Genomic DNA, 24,722 nt, shown 5'->3' with positions numbered 1-24,722 from the left:
CCTCTTCTTATGAATTGAGGACATTTTTAGTCTTCTGAAATAATTTCAAACAAAGAATTAAAAACTGAATAGTGTACCATTTATTATTTGTTTATTTCCTGAGTACCATTTATTATTTGTTTATTTCCTAACATTAAAAATGTGTTGTTAATGTCCCAGCTATTAACTCCACTATCCTCCTGTCGTTAGAGGTATGACAACATATCCAACATCCAAGGTTCACAGATGACAATGAAGGTGAAAGCTGCTTCATATTTAATGACAGACGCCTCAATGTTGTACTTAGTTGCACTCCAGGTCAACATATACCCCATAAAAGCTGCAGGATCGGTTCACTTTGGATTAAAGGGTTTGCAGTTTAAATCCTTTCTTGGACAGTGGGAAGTCTGTGTTGGAGCAATAGAGAAGACGTTGATTAATGCTTGGGGCAGACCAGAATTATTCACTGTCTTCTTCCCACATCGAGTTTAGATTGTGTTTAGGCTGCAGCCTTCTTACATGGTTCTTGCTGAGATTAATATCTAGGCTATGCCATGCGGAAGTTCACTTGGCATCTTTGTCCCTGTCTCTCTCGGCCGCCAACTGGTTTGGTGCGAGGAATAAGACGCAAAGAATGCATTGTTGGACTTCACTGGTGGAACATGCACCAAAGTGAACCCTCCACATATGGGCTCAGTGAACTAGGCAAATTTTCACATCATGATCTACGTACAAGCCATAGAAGTAGTCCTCACAAAGATTATCTGTAGAGACATTGCTATGCCCAAACTACACCCATTTCGTTAAAAGTGTTTTTTTCAGTGGTGTGATGTGTAGGCTTCGGAAAGGAGCTACGGCTCTAGTAAGGCGGAACCTGCAGGCCTCAGCTAGTAAGGTTCTACTGAATAAAACATGTCTGCTAGATGAAGCTGTTAAGCATTTATATATTTTTAAGAGATTTTTGAACAAACAGTACTACATTTAGGCTTTGAAAAATTACATATGAGCACAAACTTAACCCGGGCCTCCCAAACTAGTCATGTGGTGAAAGAACTAAGAAACTAATTGTATCTACATCTTAATCCCAAACTACTGATTAGACAAGGTGAAAAGCGAAATAACTATGTGGATGGGATACAGCTTTATAGATATTTTTTTAATTGCTTCATTTATACACAGACGCATGCATGAGACAACAAATTTTCCAAGCATGAAAATCCACTTGAATCCTTTCAAATGTATCGCCAACTGCTTAAATTCAGACCACTGGTAGCAACATGGCCCACAATATGAGATGTTAGACACATAATTGGCAGCAACCAACTGGTTTTAAGCTCTGAGCCTTTTGAAGATCACCCATACCAGTCTCCTATTTTGATGGTATGTTATTGATCATTTATATTTCACATGTCTATGTTTGCTGTCTTTTGGCGCTAAGGGTTTCTTGAACCACAGTGGAAGAAACAGCCTATGTGAGGGTGCTATGCAGGATGACACCAGCCTGGTTGTCTGCATCACTGACCATTGGTAGCTCCATGAACAACTAATCTCTTACCTTCCCTGCGGTCGTGAAGCTTTTTCAAAGAACTTGGTCCGGGAAGCAACTCTGCAAAGAGAAATGGAAGACAATTAGACTTCCAAAGCAAGAAGCAAAATTAATCACTCACTTCTGAAGACTTTCACACAATCAACACTCCTCAACGTGCAACTGAGTGGAACACAAAGTAACGAGCACTGGCTGGTGACTGAAAGCTTCATCAGGAAAAGAAAATGGTTCCGTAGTCACTGCATCGTAGAATGGTGGGTTAGTTACATCTTCCTTTGTGGTACAAAGTTTATTTTAAGCCTGAATGAGCCATCTTCAACTTCATTTGTGATCCCTTTGACAGTGAACATTGCATCTTAATAATATTATTAGGATATTAGAGTCGATGACTGTAAAATGTATTAGTGTAAAAGGATTTACAATTTCAGGCACCCATTTCTTCTCGAGCACAGCTTGCATCTACTGGGCAGCTACATATTGGGATCCCCTCCTGGTGCCCATCCTATGTTTTTGACTCGCAACTCTGAAAGTGCACTAAGGCCTGGTATCCAGATTTCAGTGCCAGAGCTATGACCCATAAAAGTATATGTTTGTTTGGCTTATACGCATTTGGCTAAGTTAACTTACTTGTTAGTCCCTAGAATATGGTACCCCGGGTTAAAGTGTCTTCCCCAGGGCTGCAGCACTCAGAGTGCCACCATGAGTGTGACAAAGTAAAACATGACTGTTGGGGAATAATAATAATACAAAAACTTACCTGTCGCCAACGGATGCCTCTATGGTTTTCTGCTCCTGGCGGTCACTGCAAAAGCACAGGCTCCAGCTACATCAAGGCGCTGCTCTCATGCTATCACCATCATGAGAGCAGCACCAGGATTAGCCATAATGGCCTGCTCTGCCACTCAGACAGAGCATAGCAGTTAGTGGAGTTTCTCCAACCCGGCTGTGCAACACTAAAATACTTTTTATTGAAAATGCCCGTCTCTCTATTTTCTCAGCACCTCTGGTGAAACGAAGCATGCACGATTGACTGAGTAAAATAGCTATCTATTGTTTCCGCGACTCTAGAGATTTATTTCTTATTCTTGGGAAACAAAGTTGTCATGTTTATGCGGTTGTCAGAAACTAATCCCTTATTGTGAATTCTAGAAAGTTTCTAGTGACCTCTGAGCTAGCTGGCACTCACAATTAAGTCTAGTATATGCGATAGAGACCTAGTCGACTCCAGTTCGTGTTTTGCAGTCAGCCGGTGATCAGAGGTGTGGTGAGCAGAGTTGGGCCAGGAAGCGGCAGGGGCAGCAGTGGCTCCACAGTACATCCACAGTACCTCCATACCTCTACTCCTTCGTTCTGCGGTCGAGACAAAGCGGCCTGCTCCTCCGTTCTGCCAGTGGTGTTGTGCGGCGGAGTCAAGTGTGGATCACGGATCGCTGAGTCCTCGGCTCGGCAGCAGCGGAGTTGAGCATGGGGTTGAGCGCGGAGCCGAGCGAAGTAAAGCGGAGAGGGAAAGCGGGAAAAACCACCCCTCTGCTCCTCCGCCCCTCTGCTCCTCCGTCGACATAGACTGTCGACATCACCGTTAAAAATCCATCACTAACCCACGGCTGTGGGGGAGGAGGAGAGCCGGAGTGTCGTGCAAAGAAGGCAAGAAGGCAGAAGGCAGCAGGCAGAAAGGTAAGAGACACAGGCTGTGAGGCGCTGGGGGAAGATCTGCCTCTTCTGTCCTTCCGCCTTTAGGAAATTGGGAAACTGGGGAAATTGGGGGAGACTGGTGGGAGACCCACGAAAGAGACCCACAAAAAAACACAAAAGACCCACATAAAGGCTGTGAGAAGGGGCGGAACCCAGAGATACCAACAGGGGAGATACCACAGGGGCCAGGCCAAGGGCCTGGGGAGTACAGTCCCCCGGGGACATCCACCAGTCAACCCCGCCCTATCTCTCAGGAGGGAAAATCCTCAGCCAAGGAAACCAGCCATTTTCAGATCAAATCAGATAAAATCAACGAGGCTCAGATAAATCTGGAACAAACTGAACAAATAGAAAAGCAGCTAACTGGATAACCCGGATAAACACCTATATCTACAAAGGAACAAAGAGTCAACACTAGTTGTCATTAACTTTAATAATTCAATAATTACCACTAAAAACAGGAAAACCAATAAATAAAACAAATCAAATAACCAAGGTACAACCAAGGAAAACTTGCATCAAAGCACACTAGAACAAAAACCACGCAAGCTATTTAAAGCAACTTATCATCAGGAGGTGTGCAATTCAGCCATACAAAAAATTCACAAGCAGATAGAGGTCCTGCAACAAGTCATCGCAAAATCACAAAACACATATCCAGTACAATCAAGCAATCACAACTCTCCTGGTGGCGAATCAGAAGACCCAAAAGACCCATAAGAACAGTGCCAAAGCATGTTATGAGGTCAGGAAAAATCAGGAAAGTAATAGCCAGTGTACCGGCTAAACGGCGTAGTGCCAACAAGCGCAAACTTATAAACAATACAGACAACTTGCTGACGGAACCCCTACTACTAGACCCGACGACTGAAAGGACTGAAAGGACTGGCTTAGACACCAGTAAAACAGAAATGAAGGGCCTTCAACTGAAAATTTACTCTATTTTTTCATTACTGAAAGAACCTGGCTCTTTCCTAAGCACCTCAAATAGCAATCTCAAGGGCCTGCCCTCGCACAGGGAGCCTGAAGGGTGCTGTCAAAGCACCAGCACAGAAAGCGCGGAAGACAAAAAATGTGGAATTCGTACACCCCCAAGGAAAGTAGAGCACAAACGAAAAGTCTCTCAATGGCGACAGCAGGGTTGACAACGAGACGACCACATACACTAGCAACAAAAGGGGTTACCCCCTTGAGCCAAACGAACAAGTTACTTACCTTCGGTAACGCTTTTTCTGGTAGATACAGTATCTGCCTGTGGATTCCTCACCTTGTGAATATCCCCCTGCGTCAGCATACGTTCGGAAAAACTATTTTGTAGCACGCCGGCGTGGACGACGTCACAGGAGCACGGCATCGCGCCCGACTCCGGCTGACGTCACCGACTCCTTATTAGACCTACGTCGGCGTGATGACATCAGTTTCGCCCTTTTTTCCGTGCCTTCGAGGCCCAATGACAGCAGATATACATACATATTGTGTACATAGTACATACAATTCAAAACTGCACACATAGTGCGTAGCAAAGGTATTAAAAACCCAATATATACATCAAAATAAAGTATCTCTCTGGATGAGCGCGGGGATGCCCAAGGGTAACCAGGCGCGATATAAAACTCATTAATAATAATAATAATAATAATAATAAAATACATAAACTCAGGTATAACAGAGTGGACAACAGGGAGGCGGGTGGGTCAGTGAGGAATCCACAGGCAAATACTGTATCTACCAGAAAAAGCGTTACCGAAGGTAAGTAACTTCGTCTTTTGATAGATACATCTGCCAGTGGATTCCTCACCTTGTGAATAGAGTCCCACAGCAGTCCCCACTCCCGGAGGAGGGTGTCCACTCTCTTATACGAAGAAATCTTGAAGGACAGAGCGCGCAAAGTGGCCGTCCCGCCTTGAGAAAGTGTGGAGGGAGGCCCAAGTCGTGGCTCTGCAAATATCCTCAACAGGTACACCCCTAGATAAAGCAGAAGTAGCAGACTTTGCTCTAGTATACCCTCAGGAGGGTCCTTACTTGCCAGGGAATAGCAGATCTTGATGCATAATATTATCCATCTTGAAAGAGTGCGCTTGTGCACAGATCCTCTTTTCCTTCAGCCAGCAAATCCAACGAACAGCTGGTCATCCAACCTGAACTCTCTTGTCCTGTCCAGGTAGAAGCTCACCGCCTTCTTAGGGTCCAAGCGGTGGAAGGGTGGAAGGGTGAGGGGGAGGATAAAAGGTAGGGAGTGTAATGGACTGTCCTAAATGGAATGGAGTAACCACCTTAGGCAGAAAAGCAGCCCTGGTCCTAAGAACCATTCTATCAGCATGAATGATCAAGAACGGGGGCTTTGAGCTAAGAGCTTGAAGCTCACTTACCCTCCTTGCCGAGGTAATTGCGACAAGGAAGACCGTTTTATAAGATAAAAGTCTCAAGGGATATGAGTGTAAAGGTTCAAAAGGAGAACCCATCAAGAATGTAAGAACAAGATTCAAGTCCCATTGAGGTAGAATAAAAGGTGTAGGAGGAAATGTATTGGTAAGGCCCTTAATGAAACGTAATACAATTGGAGATTTAAACAAAGAGGGCTGGTCTGGCAAACAAAGGAAAGCCGATAAGGCTGACAAATAACCTTTAATAGTTGCCACTGCAAAACCCTGCTGGGCCAAGGAAAGTGCAAATTGGAGAATATTGGACAAACAAGCCCTTAAAGGGTCAACGGACTTCTCCCCACACCAAGCAACAAATTTAGACCACCTATAAGAAAAGATGGACTTGGTGGAATCACGCCAGGCTGATAAGATGACATCCACCACATCATGAGGGAGAGAAAATGAACTCAGGTTGCCCCGTTCACTCTCCAGGCATGAAGTGTAAGGTCTGGAGGTGGGGGTGTAGAACCTGCCCCTTCATCTGGGCGAGGAGGTCTGCCCTGTGAGGTAGCCGGAGCGGCGAGCACGAGGAGAGGTGGAGAAGATCTGTGTACCACACTGGTCTTGGCCAATCCGGGGCGATCAATATAACTTGGGCCCGTTCTTGGCGAATCTTCCTCAGAACCCTGGGAATCAAGGGTATGGGAGGAAACGCGTAAAGGAGTTGCGAGTCCCAACTCAACTGAAACGCATCCCCCAGTATTCCTTGCATCGGAAAGTGGAGACTGCAGAATGACGGGCAGTGAGCATTCTCGTGAGTGGCAAACAGGTCCACCTGAGGAGTTCCCCACGTCCGGAAGACGTGACAAACCACCTCCGGGTGAAGCCTCCAATCGTGGTCGGCCGAGAACTGCCGACTGAGACTGTCTGCACGTACGTTCAGAACCCCGGCCAGATGAATTGCCATCAGAAAAATCTGATGGTCCTGAACCCAGGACCAGAGACGCAAAGCCTCTCTGCAGAGACACTGCAACAATACTCCTCCATGCTTGTTGACATACCACATTGCGGTGGTGTTGTCCGTCAGGACTTGAACTGACCGACCGCGAAGGGAAGGGAGGAAGGCCTTGAGCGCTAAACGTATGGCCCGCAACTCTAGAAGGTTGATGTGAAGCAACCTTTCCTCTGGAGACCAAAGACCTTTGACCTCCAGATGAGCACCCCACCCTAGAGTGGATGCATCTGTTATCACTGTGGCCACGGATGGAGGCAGATGAAAAGGCTTTCCCTGAGACAGATTGCCTTCCACGCCTCACCAAGACAGATCTGCCGCAGTCTCTCTGGAGATCCTCACTGACTCCCTGAGATCTCCGTTGTGCTGATACCACTGCCTGCGGAGGCACCACTGGAGTGCCCTCATGAGCCAGCGTGCATGGTTGACCAACAGAATGCAAGAAGCCATCAGACCGAGCACACGAAGGACCTTCAGGATCGGAACAACCGCTCCATAGTGAAATAAAGTAATCATTTCCTGTATGTCGCGAATCCTTTGAGGAGGAGGGAATGCACGACACACAGTAGTGTCAGTACCGCACCTATGAACAGGTTGTGCTGGGAGGGCACCAGGTGAGATTTGGGTACATTTATCGAAAAACCCAACCTGTGCAACAACTGAGTTGTCTCTTGCAAATGATGGAGCACCTTCTCCGGCGACTCTGCTTTGATCAGCCAGTCGTCCAGATAGGGGAACACTGGAATCCCCGAATTCTGAGATGAGCTGCCACCACAGCCATCACCTTGGTGAAGACTCGAGGCGCAGTAGTAAGTCCAAATGGAAGGACCGCAAACTGGTAATGCTGTGATCCCACTGTAAAACGGAGATACTTCCTGTGCGACTTCAGGATCGGAATGTGAAAATACGCATCCTGCAAGTCGATCGACACCATCCAGTCTACTTCCATCAGCGCCTGAAGAACCTGCGCAAGAGTGAGCATCTTGAACCTCTCCTGTTTGAGATAGAGGTTCAAAACCCTGAGGTCCAGGATTGGACGGAGTCTGCCATTCTTCTTGGGAATCTGGAAATACCGGGAGTAGCATCCCTGACCCCTTTCCTGCTCCGGAACCACCTCTATCGCACCCTTTCTGAAAAGTGCCAGAACTTCTTCCTGCAAAAGAAGTAGATGGTCCTCCGAACAATAACCTTGGCAAGGAGGGTAATTGGGGGGAAATTCCCGAAAGGGAAGCGCATACCCATTCTCTATGAGATTGAGAACCCAAAGATCTGGTGTAACCGATTACCAATCTCGTAGAAAATAAGTAAGGTAAGCCGACCCCCTACAGGACCCGCATGATCCAGAATGGTGGAGCTAGGGCTGCTTTGCTGTTGTAGGTGGGGGTGGATATTAGAGGAGGAAGTTGAGGAAGAGGAGGCTTGACGACCACGGGCACGACCCCTTTGTCTACCTCTATAGGACTTGTACAAAAGATTCTGCTGCTGTTGCTGCTGTTGGCTCTGCTTATAGGCACGAAAAGTGGACCTTCCAAAACCCCTGAATTTCTTGGTGGAAGAGCCTCTAACCTGTAAGCCCAAAGACCTTGCAGTTGCCCTGTTATCTTTAACCTTTCTAAGGCAGCGTCGGCCTTCCTTCCAAAAAGGCCAGTGCCATCAAAAGGCAAATCCATAAGAGCAGCCTGGACATCAGCTGAGAATTCAGACGATTTTAACCAAGCAGCCCTTCTAGTAGCGACTGAAGAACCCATTATCCTAGCCACAGAGTCCGCTGTATCCATGCCACTCTGAATCACCTGGCGAGCCGCAGCCTGAGTGTCAGAAACCACCTCATTGAAGTTCTTTCTATCTTCCTCTGGAAGCTTAGATGACAACTGCTTAACCGTGTCCATCAAAGCATGTACATATCTGCCCAGCAGACAAGTAGCATTTGGCGATTTCAGAGCCATGCTTCTTGATGAGAACACCTTCTTTGCATTTTGATCCAACCTCTTTGAGTCCTTATCCCCTGGAACCTAGGGAAATGCACCTGCCGACCTCTTTGAACAAGCCGCCTGAACAACCAGACTTTCTGGCGAAGGATGGGATGTCAAGAACTCTGGGTCACCAGGTGCCACCCTATAACGTCTTGCCACTGTTCTAGACACCGCAGGAGCAGTCAGAGGCTTTTTACAAACTTCCAATATTGGCTCAGTAAGAGCCTCAGTGAACGGAACAGATGAAGGTGAATGTAGAACCTCAGTAAGGATGTTAGATTTAAACTCTACCGAAGGCAAAGTTAAGTTCAACAGATCTGCAGCCTTTTTAATAACAACGTGGTATGGAGCCACATCTTTAGAGGGTGCATCAGAAACTGCAGGCAACCCCCATTCAGGCGAAAATTCCAAACCACTTGCACTATGCAGATTCTCAAAATAATCTTCCTGATCCTGAAGTTCGCCTTCCTCTACTTCTGGATCCTCATATTCCTTCTCTTCCATGAGACGCTGAGCTTTACGCCTCGACCACTCCAAGCAAACCGAAGTCGTTAGATCCGGTAACGACTCTGATGGAGCCGGGGATGGCGTCGAGTGAGGAGCTGGAACAGCCTGAGGATGGGAAGCTGGCACCGGCGTCAAATCTCGATATCGAGGACGCTCCGGAGCCGGCGAAGCCGTGCACGGAGTCGATGACCTCGGCGGCGCCGAACCAAGCCAAGGTGGATATGGCGTCGGCATAAACGGCAGGAAAGGCGCGGGAGCATAAGCTTGAGGGACACCCAAGTTGTATGACAATGGACCCATGGAACCACCCAGTGCACCAGTGGGGTACATTGCTCTCGCATATACGCCATACATGGCATTAAGGAAATGCGAGGGGTCCTGTCCAGGACTAGGAAACGGAGGGTACAAACCCACTGGTTGCTCCAGAGGAGGCTGCACTGGAATCGTATCTTCATGACCCTCCTGTTCCTCTGGATGATGCACTGGAGTCGCCGAAGCCTGAGGATTCTCAACGTCTTCATCCTCATGCTCGGAAGACTGACACGGATCCAGAGACGGATTCGGTTCCAGATCCGGAGAAGGCCCTCGAGACTGAAAGGGTGAGGCTTCACCTTCAGGCTCACGAGATGGTGATGGAGACAAAAAGTCTTTATGATGCTTACGAGATGAAGATCTCTTCTTCGAATCCGACTCCTTGCCGGAATGATGCCTCGAGCTATGCTTCTTCCTCTTATGTTTTTTTTTCGGGGAACCCGAAGCATGACCTGAAGCCGACTTCGACGCCGACTCCGATCGAGACCTCTACCTCGATCTCGACCTCGACTTCGACCTCGAAGACCTCTTGGCATCCTTTCCCTTTACCTTGGCCAGAAGAAGTTTAGCCTCTCGTTCACGCAGAGCCTTCGGGTTAATTTTGGAGCAGGATCGACAGCCTCCGACATCGTGGTCCGAGCCCAGACACCACAAGCAATCACTATGGGGATCGGTTATAGACATCATCCTGGCACACGATCCGCACTGCTTAAAGCCGGTCTTCTTCGACGACATCTTCGGCGAAGAACAACAGCTCGAAAAAGATAGAGAAACACACAAATAGTAACAAAGTTACTATAAGCAACACGAGAGATCCCAAGAAACTGTTAGCGTCGACGACGCGGAAAAAAGGGAACTGATGTCATCACGATGACGTAGGTCTAATAAGGAGTCGGTGACGTCAGCCGGATTTGCGCGCGATGCCGTGCTCCTGTGACGTCGTCCACGCCGGCGTGCTACAAAAGAGTTTTCCGAACGTATGCTGACGCAGGGGGATATTCACAAGGTGAGGAATCCACTGGCAGATGTATCTATCAGAAATTGTAATACAGACAAATGTGCAGCCACTTGCCATAGAAACAGGGGCCGAGAATAGCAGCAATGAGACCAACAGTGATAGTAAAACAGACCCACCAAGAACCGGGGAGCCAAAAACTCCAACTCTGTCAGCTATGGAGCCTTCAAAGGAGCTGGAACAAATAAACAAAATAAAACCCAACTCAGGAGGCAACACTAGCACCGTGAAGGTGGCCTGGGTATTCAGCTAGACCAAAATCACGTTCACATGGGGTGGGGTAGAGAGTCAGAAAAAATGTCGGAAAGAGAGCAAATAGGAGCAATCGAACCCACAGAAAAAAACGGAATACCTGGCCCAATCCAGGCACATGATCATCCAGATGCCTTTAACATAGAAGATAATTCCCAGCTAACAACAGAAGAGTGGGAGAGGTGGGTAGCCTTATATTCACCAGCTATCAGTCAGGCCAACGGCACTACAGCAGATAGTGAACGAGTCTCTGACATGATCCCACCAACTGAAGAACATCCAAAAAGTGCTGAAGTCCTATGGTCATCTTTGCTAAACACGCTTCAATTATCAATTAAGGCCATGCAGTATCACTCGGAAAAAATGGACATCCAACTATCCCTCTTAAATTTCTTGGCCATACATGTAGCCAAAATTGACAACAAGCTGGCAGATATGAATGGCATGATAAAGAGGGTGCAAGCGGAAACTAAAATAGAGCAGCCGAGTTGCGCCTGCTATTCAATTGTGGATAAACTCACAACAATCCCTCAACTCCTGGGAGGCATCCTGGAGGATCTAAAACAGACAACGGAAAATACAACCATAATTGTGACGGGGTGGCGGGTCAGCAGGGTACGAGTAGTGAGGACTCTGTTGTACGTGGCTGGTGGTCAGCTGTACCTCTCTCGCCTTTTTCCCTCCAGCAACATGCACCTCTTCTTGGGGAGGATTGGACCGCCATGACTCTGTGAACCCTTGGGACTGCGAGCTAGAAACTGGACAGCGTACCTTTAAGTCCGAGTACCTAGATGACGAGACTCCGCCCACCTTTATTTCCTTTCCTTTTCGGTGGCACTCTCCCGGACTTCGCCTGGAGGCCGAAACTGACGCCTTCACTCTGGCTGCAACACCACCCGGACAACGCCGGAACACCCTGGAACTACCTGCTTTTCCTCGAGGCGTCAGAACGGAGCCCGACGAGTTTGCACGAATAAGACTGACCACTCGTAGAAAGAAAGCTTACTTGAAAATAAAGCCCTCTCTAAAAGCACTATTTAGGCCTTCTGATTCCGTTACTGACCCGGTAAACCCCACCCCAGTACAATAATCAACCCAGATCTTGGGAAAGAGGTCTCTAAACAACACCTCAGACATCCTAGAGAACAGTCAGACATCGCAAACTCACAGAACTCACCAACTGCGCCCAACAGCCAAAGAGGAGAGTTCGAGCCAAAAAGCCCAATCGGCCCGGAAGTCAGTAAACCTATTTATGAAACCTATGCAGGGGTCACAGGGAAATCCTTAAGGCAGCTTCCCGACAATCAAAGGAGAGAAGCCCCGGTGCATACAAACACACACCCAGGTCATAAGCAAGGGCTAGAATCAGACATCTCTACAAGTCCCCTTAATGAAACCATTCGGAAAGTAAGCAAGGAAGAACTCAGGGCAGAAAACAAAAGACCTCGAAAACAAAAATGGAAAGGAAGAAGAAAGACAGCCAACATAAAAACATTCTTCAAAAGGATAATTACGACCAAAGACGAAGAAGCTGTAGATGAAAAAGAAAGCCCGCCTATGACTATAAAAACATCTCCGGTAAAGGAAATGGCAAAGACGACACAAAGGGAGAATCCATCCATTCAATTTCAAGGGGGTGACTGTCGATAGTCAGAAGCAAGGTTTCCCTCCCAAAACAGGTACTCACAGCAGGTCCCAACATGATAAACCGGGAAGGGCAGGGGGAGGAGCCAATACTTGACAAGAGACACGACAGCTCACAGACTGAAATAGGCACAGAAGATCGCAAAAATGGGAGGTCAGGCCGGCGGAAACAGATAGTGGCATAATACTGGTCATTCCCAAATATAAGTCAAGAGGCAGAGGGGACACCCTCAATCGAGGTAATATCTTACATCTACTATCAACTTTCAGCAATCTGACTGATATTAGCACTAAAGACTTAGAGGCAGTGGAATTTACCCATTGTAACCATCTGTCAGATCTTGAGGTTACAAAAACAACTTGGGCGAGGAATGAAACAGTGACGAGAATAATGGAATTAGAATCACACTTTCTATCCTGGGGATACGACTGGAAAAAACAGGGTACCCGGAACCACTATGCCAGGCATACAATGAGCAACAAGGCCAAAACTCAACAGATAAACAACTTCCAGCAAAAACTGAAAGTATCTTAAAGGGGGCCAGAAGCCTTTCAGTCTCTAGGATGACCTCCCAGGCCAACAGGCAAGCGCACGGGCCACCTGGACAAGATGACTGGAATTGGATAACAAGGACAATCAACACAAGGGCCCCAAAGTTCTGACAAAATACTCAACAAAACATTGCAATACAACAACAACTAAGAATATGTTCTTGGAACATAAATGGACTAGGGAATAAAAGAAGACGATACTCAGCTCTTCTTCTATCTCCACAAATTCGATATAATAGCCCTCCAGTAGACTTGGCTAGACCAACCACATCAAATCCAGGGCTTTAACTCATATCATCTCCCAGCGACAAGAAACGCCAAATATGGCCACCTAAAAGGCGGCCTAACAATATACACTGCCATAAAGAGCTTTAATGAACCTAAGTACACAAATGCGAAACAGACAGGCAACAACTGCATACTCACAATAGAACTAGAAGTGAGGGGAAAGATCAAAAACAAAAGTTAAGACTGATGAATGTATACTTACATCCCCGGGAGAAAAAAGCTGTAATGAACCTCTTGATGGAAGAAGTTTCAAAAACATTGTCAGAAGTGGAAACACCCAACCTTATAGTAACAGGGGATTTCAATATGTTCCTGGGAGGGCCTCAAATAAGGGACACATTTTTGGAAGACCAGTTCCGGGCATGGGACATACCACAACAAGCGACAAGTAAATGGGACAAACAAAATCGGCTGGCAAGGGACAGTGCAAAGGACCAAGAACACCTTAACCTGGCAGCTTTAAACGATCGCCGCTTCATAAATGACAGCCCCCCGTTAGCCACTTTTCACAACTTGACAGTTAGCTCTACCTTAGACTTCACATTTTCATCTCTTCAACTCTTTGGGAAAGTCACAGACTTCCGAATAGGCACAATGTCAGCCAGCGACCATCAGCCGCAAGAATTTAGCCTTAATTTCCAGGGGACCATGGTATCCATGCCAGCAACAAACTTGGGATGCTCCCTTTCGGTGGCACAGAAATGAATAAAATGTAACACAAGAAACTTGGAAGGCTTCATAATTGACGCAAAAAGCTGGTGGGAAAAGAGCATCACAAACCAGCCAGATTATTTAAGCTCCTGGGAGCAATTTACGAGCAGTCTTGGACGGGCACATACAAGGAAAACTAAGATCTCCATAAAGCTGGATCATCGAAGCTGCAAAAGACAAATAAAGCGGCCTGAATCAACTGGCAGCTATGATAGGGCCATAAACCAAAATATCAAAATAAATCTCCTCAAAAGAAATATTAACAAACTACTGCAGAAATTACACCGAGACGGACCGGACATTGCGATTCAAAAGGAACTGCAAAAATTAAAACAGAGCAAAAAGAGAATAATTTGCATTGAAAAAAGGGAAGAAGAGGAAAAGCTATGGGCCAGGCTTCTACATGACACAAAAGGAACCAACACAAGCGGAAGATTCTGGAAGACAGTCAATACACTCCAGAATTCTAGAAGTTCTAGCATTGATTCTTACTTAACTGAGGAAGCCTGGACCAATTATCTCCAGGCCCACTTCAATACAGTGTCAAAGTTTGTTACAACTAGCGGACCGGAAAAGGTAAAAAATCTTCAAGCTTGGACCCCACAACTGGCCATTACTTCATTTGAGCCCACTGAAAAACAAATCATAAGTAGGATCGCAAGAGGGAATGTGGAGGGGGCTCCAGGTCCCAATGGGATCCCTCCAATATTGTTCAAACAAAATCCGGAATACTGGGCAGCGGCCTTAATGCCACTTTTTAAACAGATTACTGATACCGCAACAATTCCAGCATTATGGAAAGGCTCTCTAATAGCGCCAATTCATAAGAAGAAAGGCAACGTAAAGGACTCTAAAAACTACAGACTTGTAGCCTTAATTGATAATGAGGCCAAATATTACGCTGGTCTTCTCCTAGAGGAGCTTTCAGAATGGTCGGAAGAAAATACAGTAATTCCCATCTCCCAGACAGGATTCCGTAAACAAATGGGAACAACATCAAACATTTTGGTGCTTTCGCTCCTCATTGACGCCACTAAGACAGCCAATCTGCCCCTGTATGTATGTTTTATCGATTTTACCTCAGCGTTCGACAATATCAACAGAAACTTACTATGGTCGAAGCTGGAAGAAAGGAATATTCCATCCGGGTTACTAACACAGCTGATTTCACTACACACCGATACATGGGTCTAAGTCAAGCTAGGATCAGGAGACCTCCTGTCAAGGAAAATACAGACGACAAAAGGCCTAAAACAAGGGTGTGTGCTAGCGCCAACATTATTTAACATCTTTTTGTCTGACCTTGCACAGCAGCTGGATGAAAGTAACTCATGTTCCATGCATAGGTGGCTTTACTCTCTCTAATCTAATGTACGCTGATGATATTGTGCTAATCAGCAGAACACCAATAGGGCTACAACACCTAATCAGCACAACTTTTAATTATTCAACAGAGAATAGCCTAAGCATTAATCTCTTTAACACTAAAATAATGAGGATAAATGCTAAATCATCATCAGCAAGGTTCCGCTGGCACATGGGAGGGTTCACACTGGAAACAGTGGAGGAATATAAGTACCTGGGCGTAATTGTGGACAGAAAGGGCTCATTCCAACAGCAAAAGGAAGCAATAGAACGGAGGGGAACCAGCATAGCCATTGCACTAAGGAGCCTCAAAATGAAAGCAGTCGGCCGAAGTTTCATCCCCCTGCTTCAAGTGATTCAGGCAAAATGAACACAGGCCATAACTTATGGAAGCGAATGCCTCCGAGGGAGGGATGCTCAGCTATTGAACAGCACAATAGCGAATGCCCAACTACACGTCGCAGGCACAAATTAGGCTGGAATTCGGCCTCAGAAACCAAACGCAGGAGCGAATGGGTGCCTATGTCAAAAGATGGCACAAAATCCAGGGAGGAGAAGCAGCAAGTCTAAACCACTATCTATAGAAAGAGATAGAAAGTAAGAGCAATGGCACGGTCGCAAAATATCTAAAGCATTCAATAAACTCCTTGTGCCTACAAGAAGCCTGGAAGAGCAGCGGGTCCCACAACATCTTCAAACAGCTAGTCAACAAATCAGTAAGAACTATCTCGTGAATAGAGGACAAAGCAAGCCTAGCTAACCGGGCCCACGGCTTGATAGTTATTCAAAGCTACACAAGCAGCCTCTGCCAAAGCTATTTAGGAGTCGGGTTCACCCGGCGTATAAAGGAGAAGTTCTTACGCTTACGGCTGGGCCTACTTCCATCACAAAATCATCGCCCCCCAATGGAAAAGGCCCCAAGCAACAATGAACTGCCGAATATGTGGGAATGCAAAAGAGGATATCCTGCACCTAATATGCACCTGTAAAGGTTTGGACAAAGAGCGCAGATCTCACTTAAAGTTGCCCCTTAATAAGCTGGGCATAAGAACATGCCGGCAAGCGGTCAAGGCTTGCTTCGATGGAAAAAACATTCAATTAGCAAGCCACCATGTCAAATTCTTGGAGAAAGCAGAAAAGAAACAAGAAGGACAGATGGCAGAGACTGGATGATGCTAACCCAAGAGGGCAATGAACAGCGAACTAACCATCTAATACGGACAAGGAACAGGTTCCTGAATGCAAGTCAGCACACAATAAAATAGTAGAAGCTGATCGCTACGAACTAATAGACTCCAGTGAATAACAAGTTTCTTTTATGTACCAAGTTTACATTTCAGTGCGGATTAAACCCAGGCGCAAGGCTTTTAACACAGCCATCTCAGGCAATACAGGGGACTTACTTATTTTAATCTGCTCAGTGTGAAAGAAGTATAAATCTCTGTAGTAACCTCTATTTACCACACGAAGTTACTATCATTTTATATCTTTTATAACAATTGTATTTAATTAATGTATTATATGCTACTAATTGCAATGGTTTTAATTAACTGAGCAATAAAGATTTACTTACTTACTTACTTAGTCAACCTCAGTCCTACGCCTAAACTATAGTATATATTATTTCAATGCGCAGAGCCTATTGGGAATATAGGAACTACACTACAAGCTGGGTTGGAGAAATAGACGTGTGCATGCCAGTTTGGCCAGCCAAACTGACATGCGCACTTTACAGTGCCCATCACTCCTGGCCCTGCCCCACCCTACACTGGCATCAGCTCAGTCAGTCACAGAAAAAGAAAATTATATATTGAATATATTATATTATATTATTTGTTTTTTATATCATTATCATTATCTGTGACTCACTTTGACCAGTGGGGCGAGACTCCTCCACCATTTTAACATTACATAACATATATTTTTTTATGTCCTAGCAGGGTCGCATGCCGGGAACTCACTTGAACCAGCATCTGAAATGGGCTACTAAAGTATCAAAATAATTGTCACTTTAAAATAGGCTAGATCCCCAGTTCTAATAAATGTAAATTCTAAGTAAATGCAACTTTAAGAAAGTTGCCAGTCTGTTGCCCAAGTTTTTCCAATGGCCATTTGCAGGCACTGGCTACAAGACAGACTTCTGCGTTCCAGGAAGAGGTGTGAACGACTCTGAGGAGTGTGAACAATAGAGGCCTGCTGTTTGAAGAGATGTTACCTCTTCCTGGCAAGAATCCATACAGGATAAGCCCAAAAGGCTAGCTTCAAATGAGAAGCTGCCTTTGAAGGCCAAACAGTGGGCACACATTAGAGGGGGTGCTCTATCGTTCAGGTAGACGGGTTGGCATTAGTGACAGAGAGGCAAGACCACTTGCAAAAACAGTGTTCCCATGGGCATGTAGCCCTCATGTAGCCATACTCCTAGGGTGGACAACCAAGACTAGAGAGTGGTTCAGCCATCCTCGGAGTGGGAAGAATAGTGCACTCTGTGATAGCTAGATGGCACACAATTGGCTAGTCCCCGCGGCAACTCCTGAGGTGACTTTATGGGCATAAACATGGCACCCAGATCTCAGATCACATCTGGACTGGAGAGCAGCCCAAAGGAGGACTGTTCTGCTGTTCCCTGGACCTGGCAAGAGAAGCTGCAAGCTGGACTGCACCTGCAGATCCTCGAGCTAGCAAAGAGAGGATGTGTCTATGGTGCCAGGCTTTTGGAAAAGTCACTTCTGAGCCCCGACCAGAAGAGCTGAACTTCAAGAGTCAGTTGGCTGACTCCCTCTGACAGTACCAGTACCACAAAAGCTGAGGAAGCCCTTCCTGGCTAGTCAGTAGCCACAATCGCTTAATGCCACTGACCACAGATGTTCAGCCGGGGTGATCAAGTCCTGATGCTCAAAAGTTGCACCAGAGTCTGCTGGACCTGGGAGAGTCGTCGGAGTGTGGTTTGGTCACCCAAGACAGACAGTGGCAACTGGACTTTGCTGGACCCAAGAGGACTTCGAGGGATAGCGCTCCCTGTGTTCAAAGTCACCCCACCTAGACAATGGAAGCCCTAGGAAGCCCACCCCCCATCGACCACACAGCATCCTCAACATCTTACTCTAGCATTATGACCACTTCATTGAGGAAAACACCAGTGCAGTGTATAGAGGTTCACCCATAAAGCCTGAAACTAGACTTGAGACTGCATTGGTGACAAGGTAACTCCTTACTGGCCCCCTTGACCTCCTACCAGACATAGTTGGTCATCCAAAGCGGACCGCAGTAGTCAAACACAACTTCAGAAACATTCCACATAGTTTCCAAAGATTTCCCTAACGGGAAAAGTTACCAATGCTTGTTGACTTTTTTAGTGAAAAGCAGTGATTCGCATTTTACTTAAAAATCGATATCTCCGGAACCCTCCAGTGGATTTTGTTCATTTTGATGTCTAAAAATCCATGAAGATATATCTGCTTTAATAAATCGGTGTTGAATTTACACTCGCTCTTTTGTTTAAGCCTGTCTGTTCAAAGCCATAGCCAAACTAGCCTTACTGAACATAAGATGATATTGTGAGTGTACTACACAATAAGGTCACACAACCACACCACATAATAGACCACTTCCCTCACACTTCCCCACATCACATTTACCTTCCTCGTGGGTGTGCTTTGTTCACTATACCTTGGGACCACCATGGCAGGAGAGGGACCTTAATCTATAAAGAAGGATTCCTTATTTGTATGCATACAGAATTGTTAAGAAGCCTGTTAGCAGCATGCAAATATTTTCTGTTAGCTGTTTGGTATTCAACGTGTTGTTATGCTGTTCCTTTTTTTCGTATTCCAAAGTTTATGTGAATTTCTGTACATTCGAAGAATAGATTAACTTTACAATAGCTCCAGCTGAGAAACTGAGCATTTGTGGGAATCCATCAATCTTTACAATTGTATACAATCCAAGCCAGGAATTAGTAGGCACCATAACACTGTACATGCTGGCCAGGTGTAACTTGGGAATAGACCCCGGATGAGACAATGATGTAGTTAGACTAGACACCACAAAATGTTTGGCAACAGTCCAATACCAGGTACATATACATGCAGCAAAATGACAAATGTTGGTATATCATCATATTTAATGTAAAATAATAGTACAAGACATTCATGTCATTTTCAGTGTGCTTGACTTACAAATGGGGAGGGAGGAAGAGAGAAAGGCATGGATGGAAGGATGTTCAAGAAAGTTGAAATAGGAGGTTATGTACCACACAGGAGGGTGTAAAGATCTTACACTGACAGTTCCTGAAGAGCCGGAGAAGGTACGATGTTGTCAACGTACAGTGAATATTCTTAAAGAGCATGGGGAGTTTTTGTCATATTACATTGAAAGGTCTGCAAAAAGCTAGTGGTGGCATTATAAACCTACATTGAAACTCTTAGAAGGCCATGGATTGAGGTATGAACACGAGCTGCAAGCTCTTGTAGAGCTTAGTTCACCTTATGTGGGAGGCTATTTGGAAAACAGAAAGCATTGTATTCAGTATGATTAGACTACCCATATCGCCTAAATATCTGTTACAAAAGTTAACTGAAAGTTTCAAAGGACAAAGTAAATGTACACAAAGGTTTTGCATGAAACAAAGGAAAAGGAGTTCTACTCACACTGACGATGGGATATCCTCTGGCCCTCCTGGTGGCAAGCTGACTTTCTGCTCGGGCTTCGGGTTAGCAGGAGCTCTGCAAGGAGGATCTGGAGGTCTCACTGGGGGGCGCACTATCACCGGCCTCTCTCCTGGGGATCGTGCTTTAGGAACACTGTCACAGTCACCTGACAAGGAAAACCATGTATTACCACGAGGCTTCGAAGAGCTCATAAGCCAAAGAACAGGGGCCAAATATCAGTGAAGAGTACAAGAGAATGAAAACAAGGCTAGCACTACCTGTGGGTCCAATCTGGCACTAGGGTGCATTGCATATCAATTACCCTTGAACAGACAGTACAAATCCACACCATGATAACATACACTTAGTCCCAATATACAGCTGGATGTACAGCAATTCTATAATTAAATAAAAAGGCTCTGTAAATGCAATCAAGAAATATAACACAGAAGCACTGGCATTTACCAATCACTTTGGACACACGTGGTAGTATTGCAGAGCCTGTGTGCAGTCTGGTACTGTCATGCAGACTGGGCAAGCGCACCCACTTGCCAGTCCATAAACCTTCCCCTTTCTTCATATCAGACACCCCTATGGTAGGCCCTAGGGCGGGGTGCACTTTATAAGGTAGGACATGCCCTGGTGTGTGTGGCATGTCCTAATAGTGAATTACAGCCATTTTCGTTTTTCACTATTGCATAGGCTAGACTGGGCAGTTAGATTATTACATTTTATAAAACTAACTGACTCAGGGAACATGGTAGAGATTTGAATTTAGTATGCCTGAACTCAGAATGATAAAATACATCTTTTAGTGAAGTTGGTTTTAACATTCTGTGTTTGAAAATACCACTTTTAGAAAGTAGGTATTTTCTTGTCTAACCTTCCAAGCCTGCCTCTGCTAGGTTGTGTATTCCTTGTCTGGAGTTTGAGTGACAGGGCTGGGGGATTCCAGGAGACAGGATGAGTCCGCCCAGTGGTGAATAGAGAGATCTGCATCAAGATGGGAGGGAGGCGTTGCACATGGGACCTGAATAGGACTGTGCCTGCCCCTACAGTGCTGGCTCCACCCCCTGTGGTGCGTCTGATGTCTCTGCACTGTACTGTGAAAGGAGAGAAGGAATCATGTCAACAGAGTGCTCCAGGGCTGTGCCTTTCCTCCACAATGCTGGCTCCACCTCCTGTGCGGCGTATGATGTTTCTCCCCTGCACTGTGAAAGGAAAGAAGGAGTCATGTAAACAGACTGCTCCAGAACTGGTTTGGACTGGGCAAAGGCCTCTCTGCCCTCAGAGGACAACGGATTTTGGGGTATAAATATTGGGACCCTGATCCCAAGAAACTAGATCACTTTTGGACAAACAAGAAGAAACCTCTGCTGAGGAGAGGAACCTGAAGACATTGAGGAGAGACTATTCCTAAGCTGAAGTGCTGCTTAGGGGATTGGCCTGCAGTGGTTGCCTTACTGCCAAAGAGAGAAGAAAGGAACTTTGTGTACTTTGCTTTCAACTTGTGAAGGATCTCCAAGGGCTTGGAAAAGAGCTTGCCTCCTGCTGAAGTCTCAGGGGCAACAGACTTCAACCCCCAGCTCCCCAGAGTTCTTTTGGAAGTGCCTGCTGCTGTTTTGGGCCTTCTGAGGGAAGCGCGACGCAACGAAGAGGAAGTGTGTCACTGTCACTGCTGCTGCCGTCGCACTTCTGAACAAGGGTGTCGCAGCTGGAGTTGTGGCACTGCACCGCATCGTGAGAAGAGTCTCGCAACGAGGAAGAAGCGGGTGGCCATTGCTGTTGCTGCTGTCGCACTTCTAAACAAGGGTGTCGCCGCAGGAGCTGTCGCATTGCACCGCATTGAGGAAAGCGCCTCGCATCCCACGAGACGCGTGCCGCCGTCGGAGCTGCTGCCGTTGCATTTCTGAACAAGGATGTCACCGCTGTAGTTGTCGCAGCATTGTGGGAGAAGAGGGCCGCAGCTGAAGCTGTTGCAGTCGCATCGCTGAACAAGGGTGTCGCCGCTGCAGTCCACGCATCGGACCGAGAACTTCTCACATCCACGGAGAAGCGTGCTTCATCTGGAAGATCTTCACGTCTTTATTTCTTTGCACCGGAACTTTGCCGCATTTCCCTCGCTGCGACATTGCTTGTGGTGGAAGCGCAACGCATCGTAAGGTACATTGACGCAAAGTGTTCCATCTTAAGAACTGAACTAAGCTAAAACTACCATCTTAAAGTAACAGTATTGTGTATTTTTGTCGTTTATGGACTTGTGGTAAATCTATATAAAGTATACTTATTTTTTATATAAAACCTTGTGTGGTGTCCATCTGTAGTGTTGTCACTGGGTTACTGTACGTGGTCACAAATGCTTTACACACTGCCTCTGAGGGGGTGGGCAGGGGTTGTTTTAGGCGTGTACCCCCTTACCCTGACTAGTGGCAGGGGTCCGTATTTGTCACAAGTACCTACCTGTGCCAACTAGAGACCCCCAAATCTAACAAGGGCCATTAGGCGATCCAAGTCAGAGAAACCGATGATTTTCTATAGCATGTAGGGGTGATCCAGATCTTGCACAGTCTTATTGATGCCTCCCATCTTTCACACTCAAGGTGCTGCCGCTTCTGAACCAATCAATGAATCCCACACACCAAACAATCCTTGTGCTGTCTCTCCTGCACCAGTGGAGGTGTTCCACATCCTACACCCTCAAGGTTAAGCTTCCCATAACCAGTCCAGGTATTCCCTATCCCTCAAATCTGCACTGGATGCCTCGCCTGCATCAGTGCAGGTATCACCACCAACACCCACTGATACTGCGCTTCTGCACCAGTAAAGGTGTTTTACATCCTCCATACTTCAGCTGCTACTTCCCATGCAAGAGTCCAGTTATCCCCCAACACTCACAAACCCTATGCTGCCTCTCCTGCACTCGTCCAAGTATCCCAACATTCCACAAACATGCTGCCTCTTGACATGCACCATTTAAGGTGTTTCACACTTTCCAAACTTTTGTTCATGCCTGCCCATTCACTAGTCAAGATACATTGTAAATGTAAATGTGTTGTATTTGTATAGCGCGAACAGTAACCCAGAGGCATCCCGGCACTTGTACTCCTACCACAAGGGAACCCCTCCTGGCTTTTCCTTGTGAGGTGTCCACTCCTGGGCATCCCATGGTGAAACCAGGCATCCCTTGTGCATCGGGGGCCGTTGTGGAGACTAAGCAAGCTATTGCCCAGAGTTGCAGCGTGGGGCCCATGCTTAGATTCGGCACTGAGGCGAGAATATCCGGTCAGAGGAATTTAAGCCCGATCCCGCAGAGGCGGGAATCGAACCCTGGTCCCTGGCCAGCGTTCTGCATCAAGGTCTGCCGCTCTAACCATTGAGCCACACTTCTCCACTGGCTTTCACCCTGTACAAGTACAGACCCTCACCCTAGTCAGGGTAGGGGGATAACACAGCTAAGATAACTCCAGATCACGTCCTGGTAGCATGGCATGAGCAGTCAGGCTTATCTCAGAGGCAATGTTTAAAGCATTTGCACATCCACACACAATAACACAATGAAAATGCTACAAAAGGACACCACACCAGTTTCGAAACTTAGCCTATATTTATCTGAATAAAACAAGACATTCCATACCTTAGACGCCGAATGCTGCATGTCCTGCACCAACACTGGTACTGCCTTTCTTGCATCAGTGGAGATGTTCCACACCCATCACACTCCAGGTGATGAATCGCTTGCACCAGCTGAGGTATTATGGAGCAGCCTGTTCTGCAACAGTGGAGCTATTGTATATTCTCCAAGCTCCTGGTGATTCCTCATCTGCACCAACTAAGGTATCACCAAGAACCATGGTGCTACTTCTCCTGCATCAGTGGAGATATTCTACATTCTCCACACTAGTGACCCCAATCCTGCACTACTCCTGGTATCCCCATGCCTACCACCTCTCCTGATCCATCTTCTGTATCAGCAAATCAATACTCCATGGCACAGAACCCTAACATCGCCTCTCCTGCACCACTGGTGTTCACACCCTCTGCATGCCTGGGTATCCTCCTGAGCACTAGGGATGCCTACTGTTAGAAATGGGGTCTCTAGTTGGCAGTGGCTTTCACCCTGTACAAGTACAGACCCTCACCCTAGTCAGGGTAGGGGGATTACACAGCTAAGATAACTCCAGATCACGTCCTTGGTAGCATGGCATGAGCAGTCAGGCTTATCTCAGAGGCAATGTTTAAAGCATTTGCACATCCACACACAATAACACAATGAAAATGCTACAAAAGGACACCACACCAGTTTCGAAACTTTGCCTATATTTATCTGAATAAAACAAGACAAGAATAACAAAAATCCAACAAGTCAAGATATCACTTTAAAAAGATCACTTAAAAATATAGCTGCTAGAAGACAAGAGCTCCAACTGGGGCTATCTCGATGTCGGGACAGGTAGTAATCCAACTGTTTGGTGCCGACAGTGAGAAAGCATAGACTGGCTAAGGAGTCACACGTACCCCGGTTACAGTACTTTGGCACACAATGAAAACAAAGATGTTGCATGGCGTCGGGGAGGTGAGGTGTAGCTGGAGCCGGTGTGTTGGTTCCTTACTGCTACGCAGGGGGGTGGAGACATTTTGTGGGGTCGATGAGTTTGGAAGGTCACCTAAGTCATCTATCGGCTCTGGGCTGACATTAACAGGTGTCAGGGCTGCGGTGTAAGTCGGATCGGTGTGTCGTGCAATTCATGAGTGGTGCCCTTGGCTCCAGTGCAGGCAGCGGTTTCACTGACATCCTCAACATTACTTCTGTAGGGTTGCAGCACCAACCACACAATTCCAACAGCCTAGGAACTACACTTGGCACC

The 24,722-nt window shown here is 46.4% G+C and overlaps 1 protein-coding gene across 1 annotated transcript in view; it reads right to left on the bottom strand.

The window, feature by feature from the left end:
* OPHN1 (oligophrenin 1) overlaps positions 1-24,722 on the bottom strand; it is a 702,970-nt gene that overhangs the window by 27,779 nt on the left and 650,469 nt on the right. Inside the window, exons 21-22 of the mRNA XM_086918347.1 lie at positions 19,858-20,023; positions 1,535-1,585 (exon numbers count right to left, since the gene is read on the bottom strand). Of these exons, the coding sequence (XP_086774473.1) occupies positions 1,535-1,585; positions 19,858-20,023 (217 nt within the window). The remainder of the gene's footprint in view (positions 1-1,534; positions 1,586-19,857; positions 20,024-24,722) is intronic.

Source organism: Lissotriton vulgaris, chromosome 4_1, assembly GCF_964263255.1.
Source record: "Lissotriton vulgaris chromosome 4_1, aLisVul1.2, whole genome shotgun sequence".
Classification (NCBI taxonomy): Eukaryota; Metazoa; Chordata; class Amphibia; order Caudata; family Salamandridae; genus Lissotriton; species Lissotriton vulgaris.
This window is presented reverse-complemented; position numbering and strand designations above follow the sequence as displayed.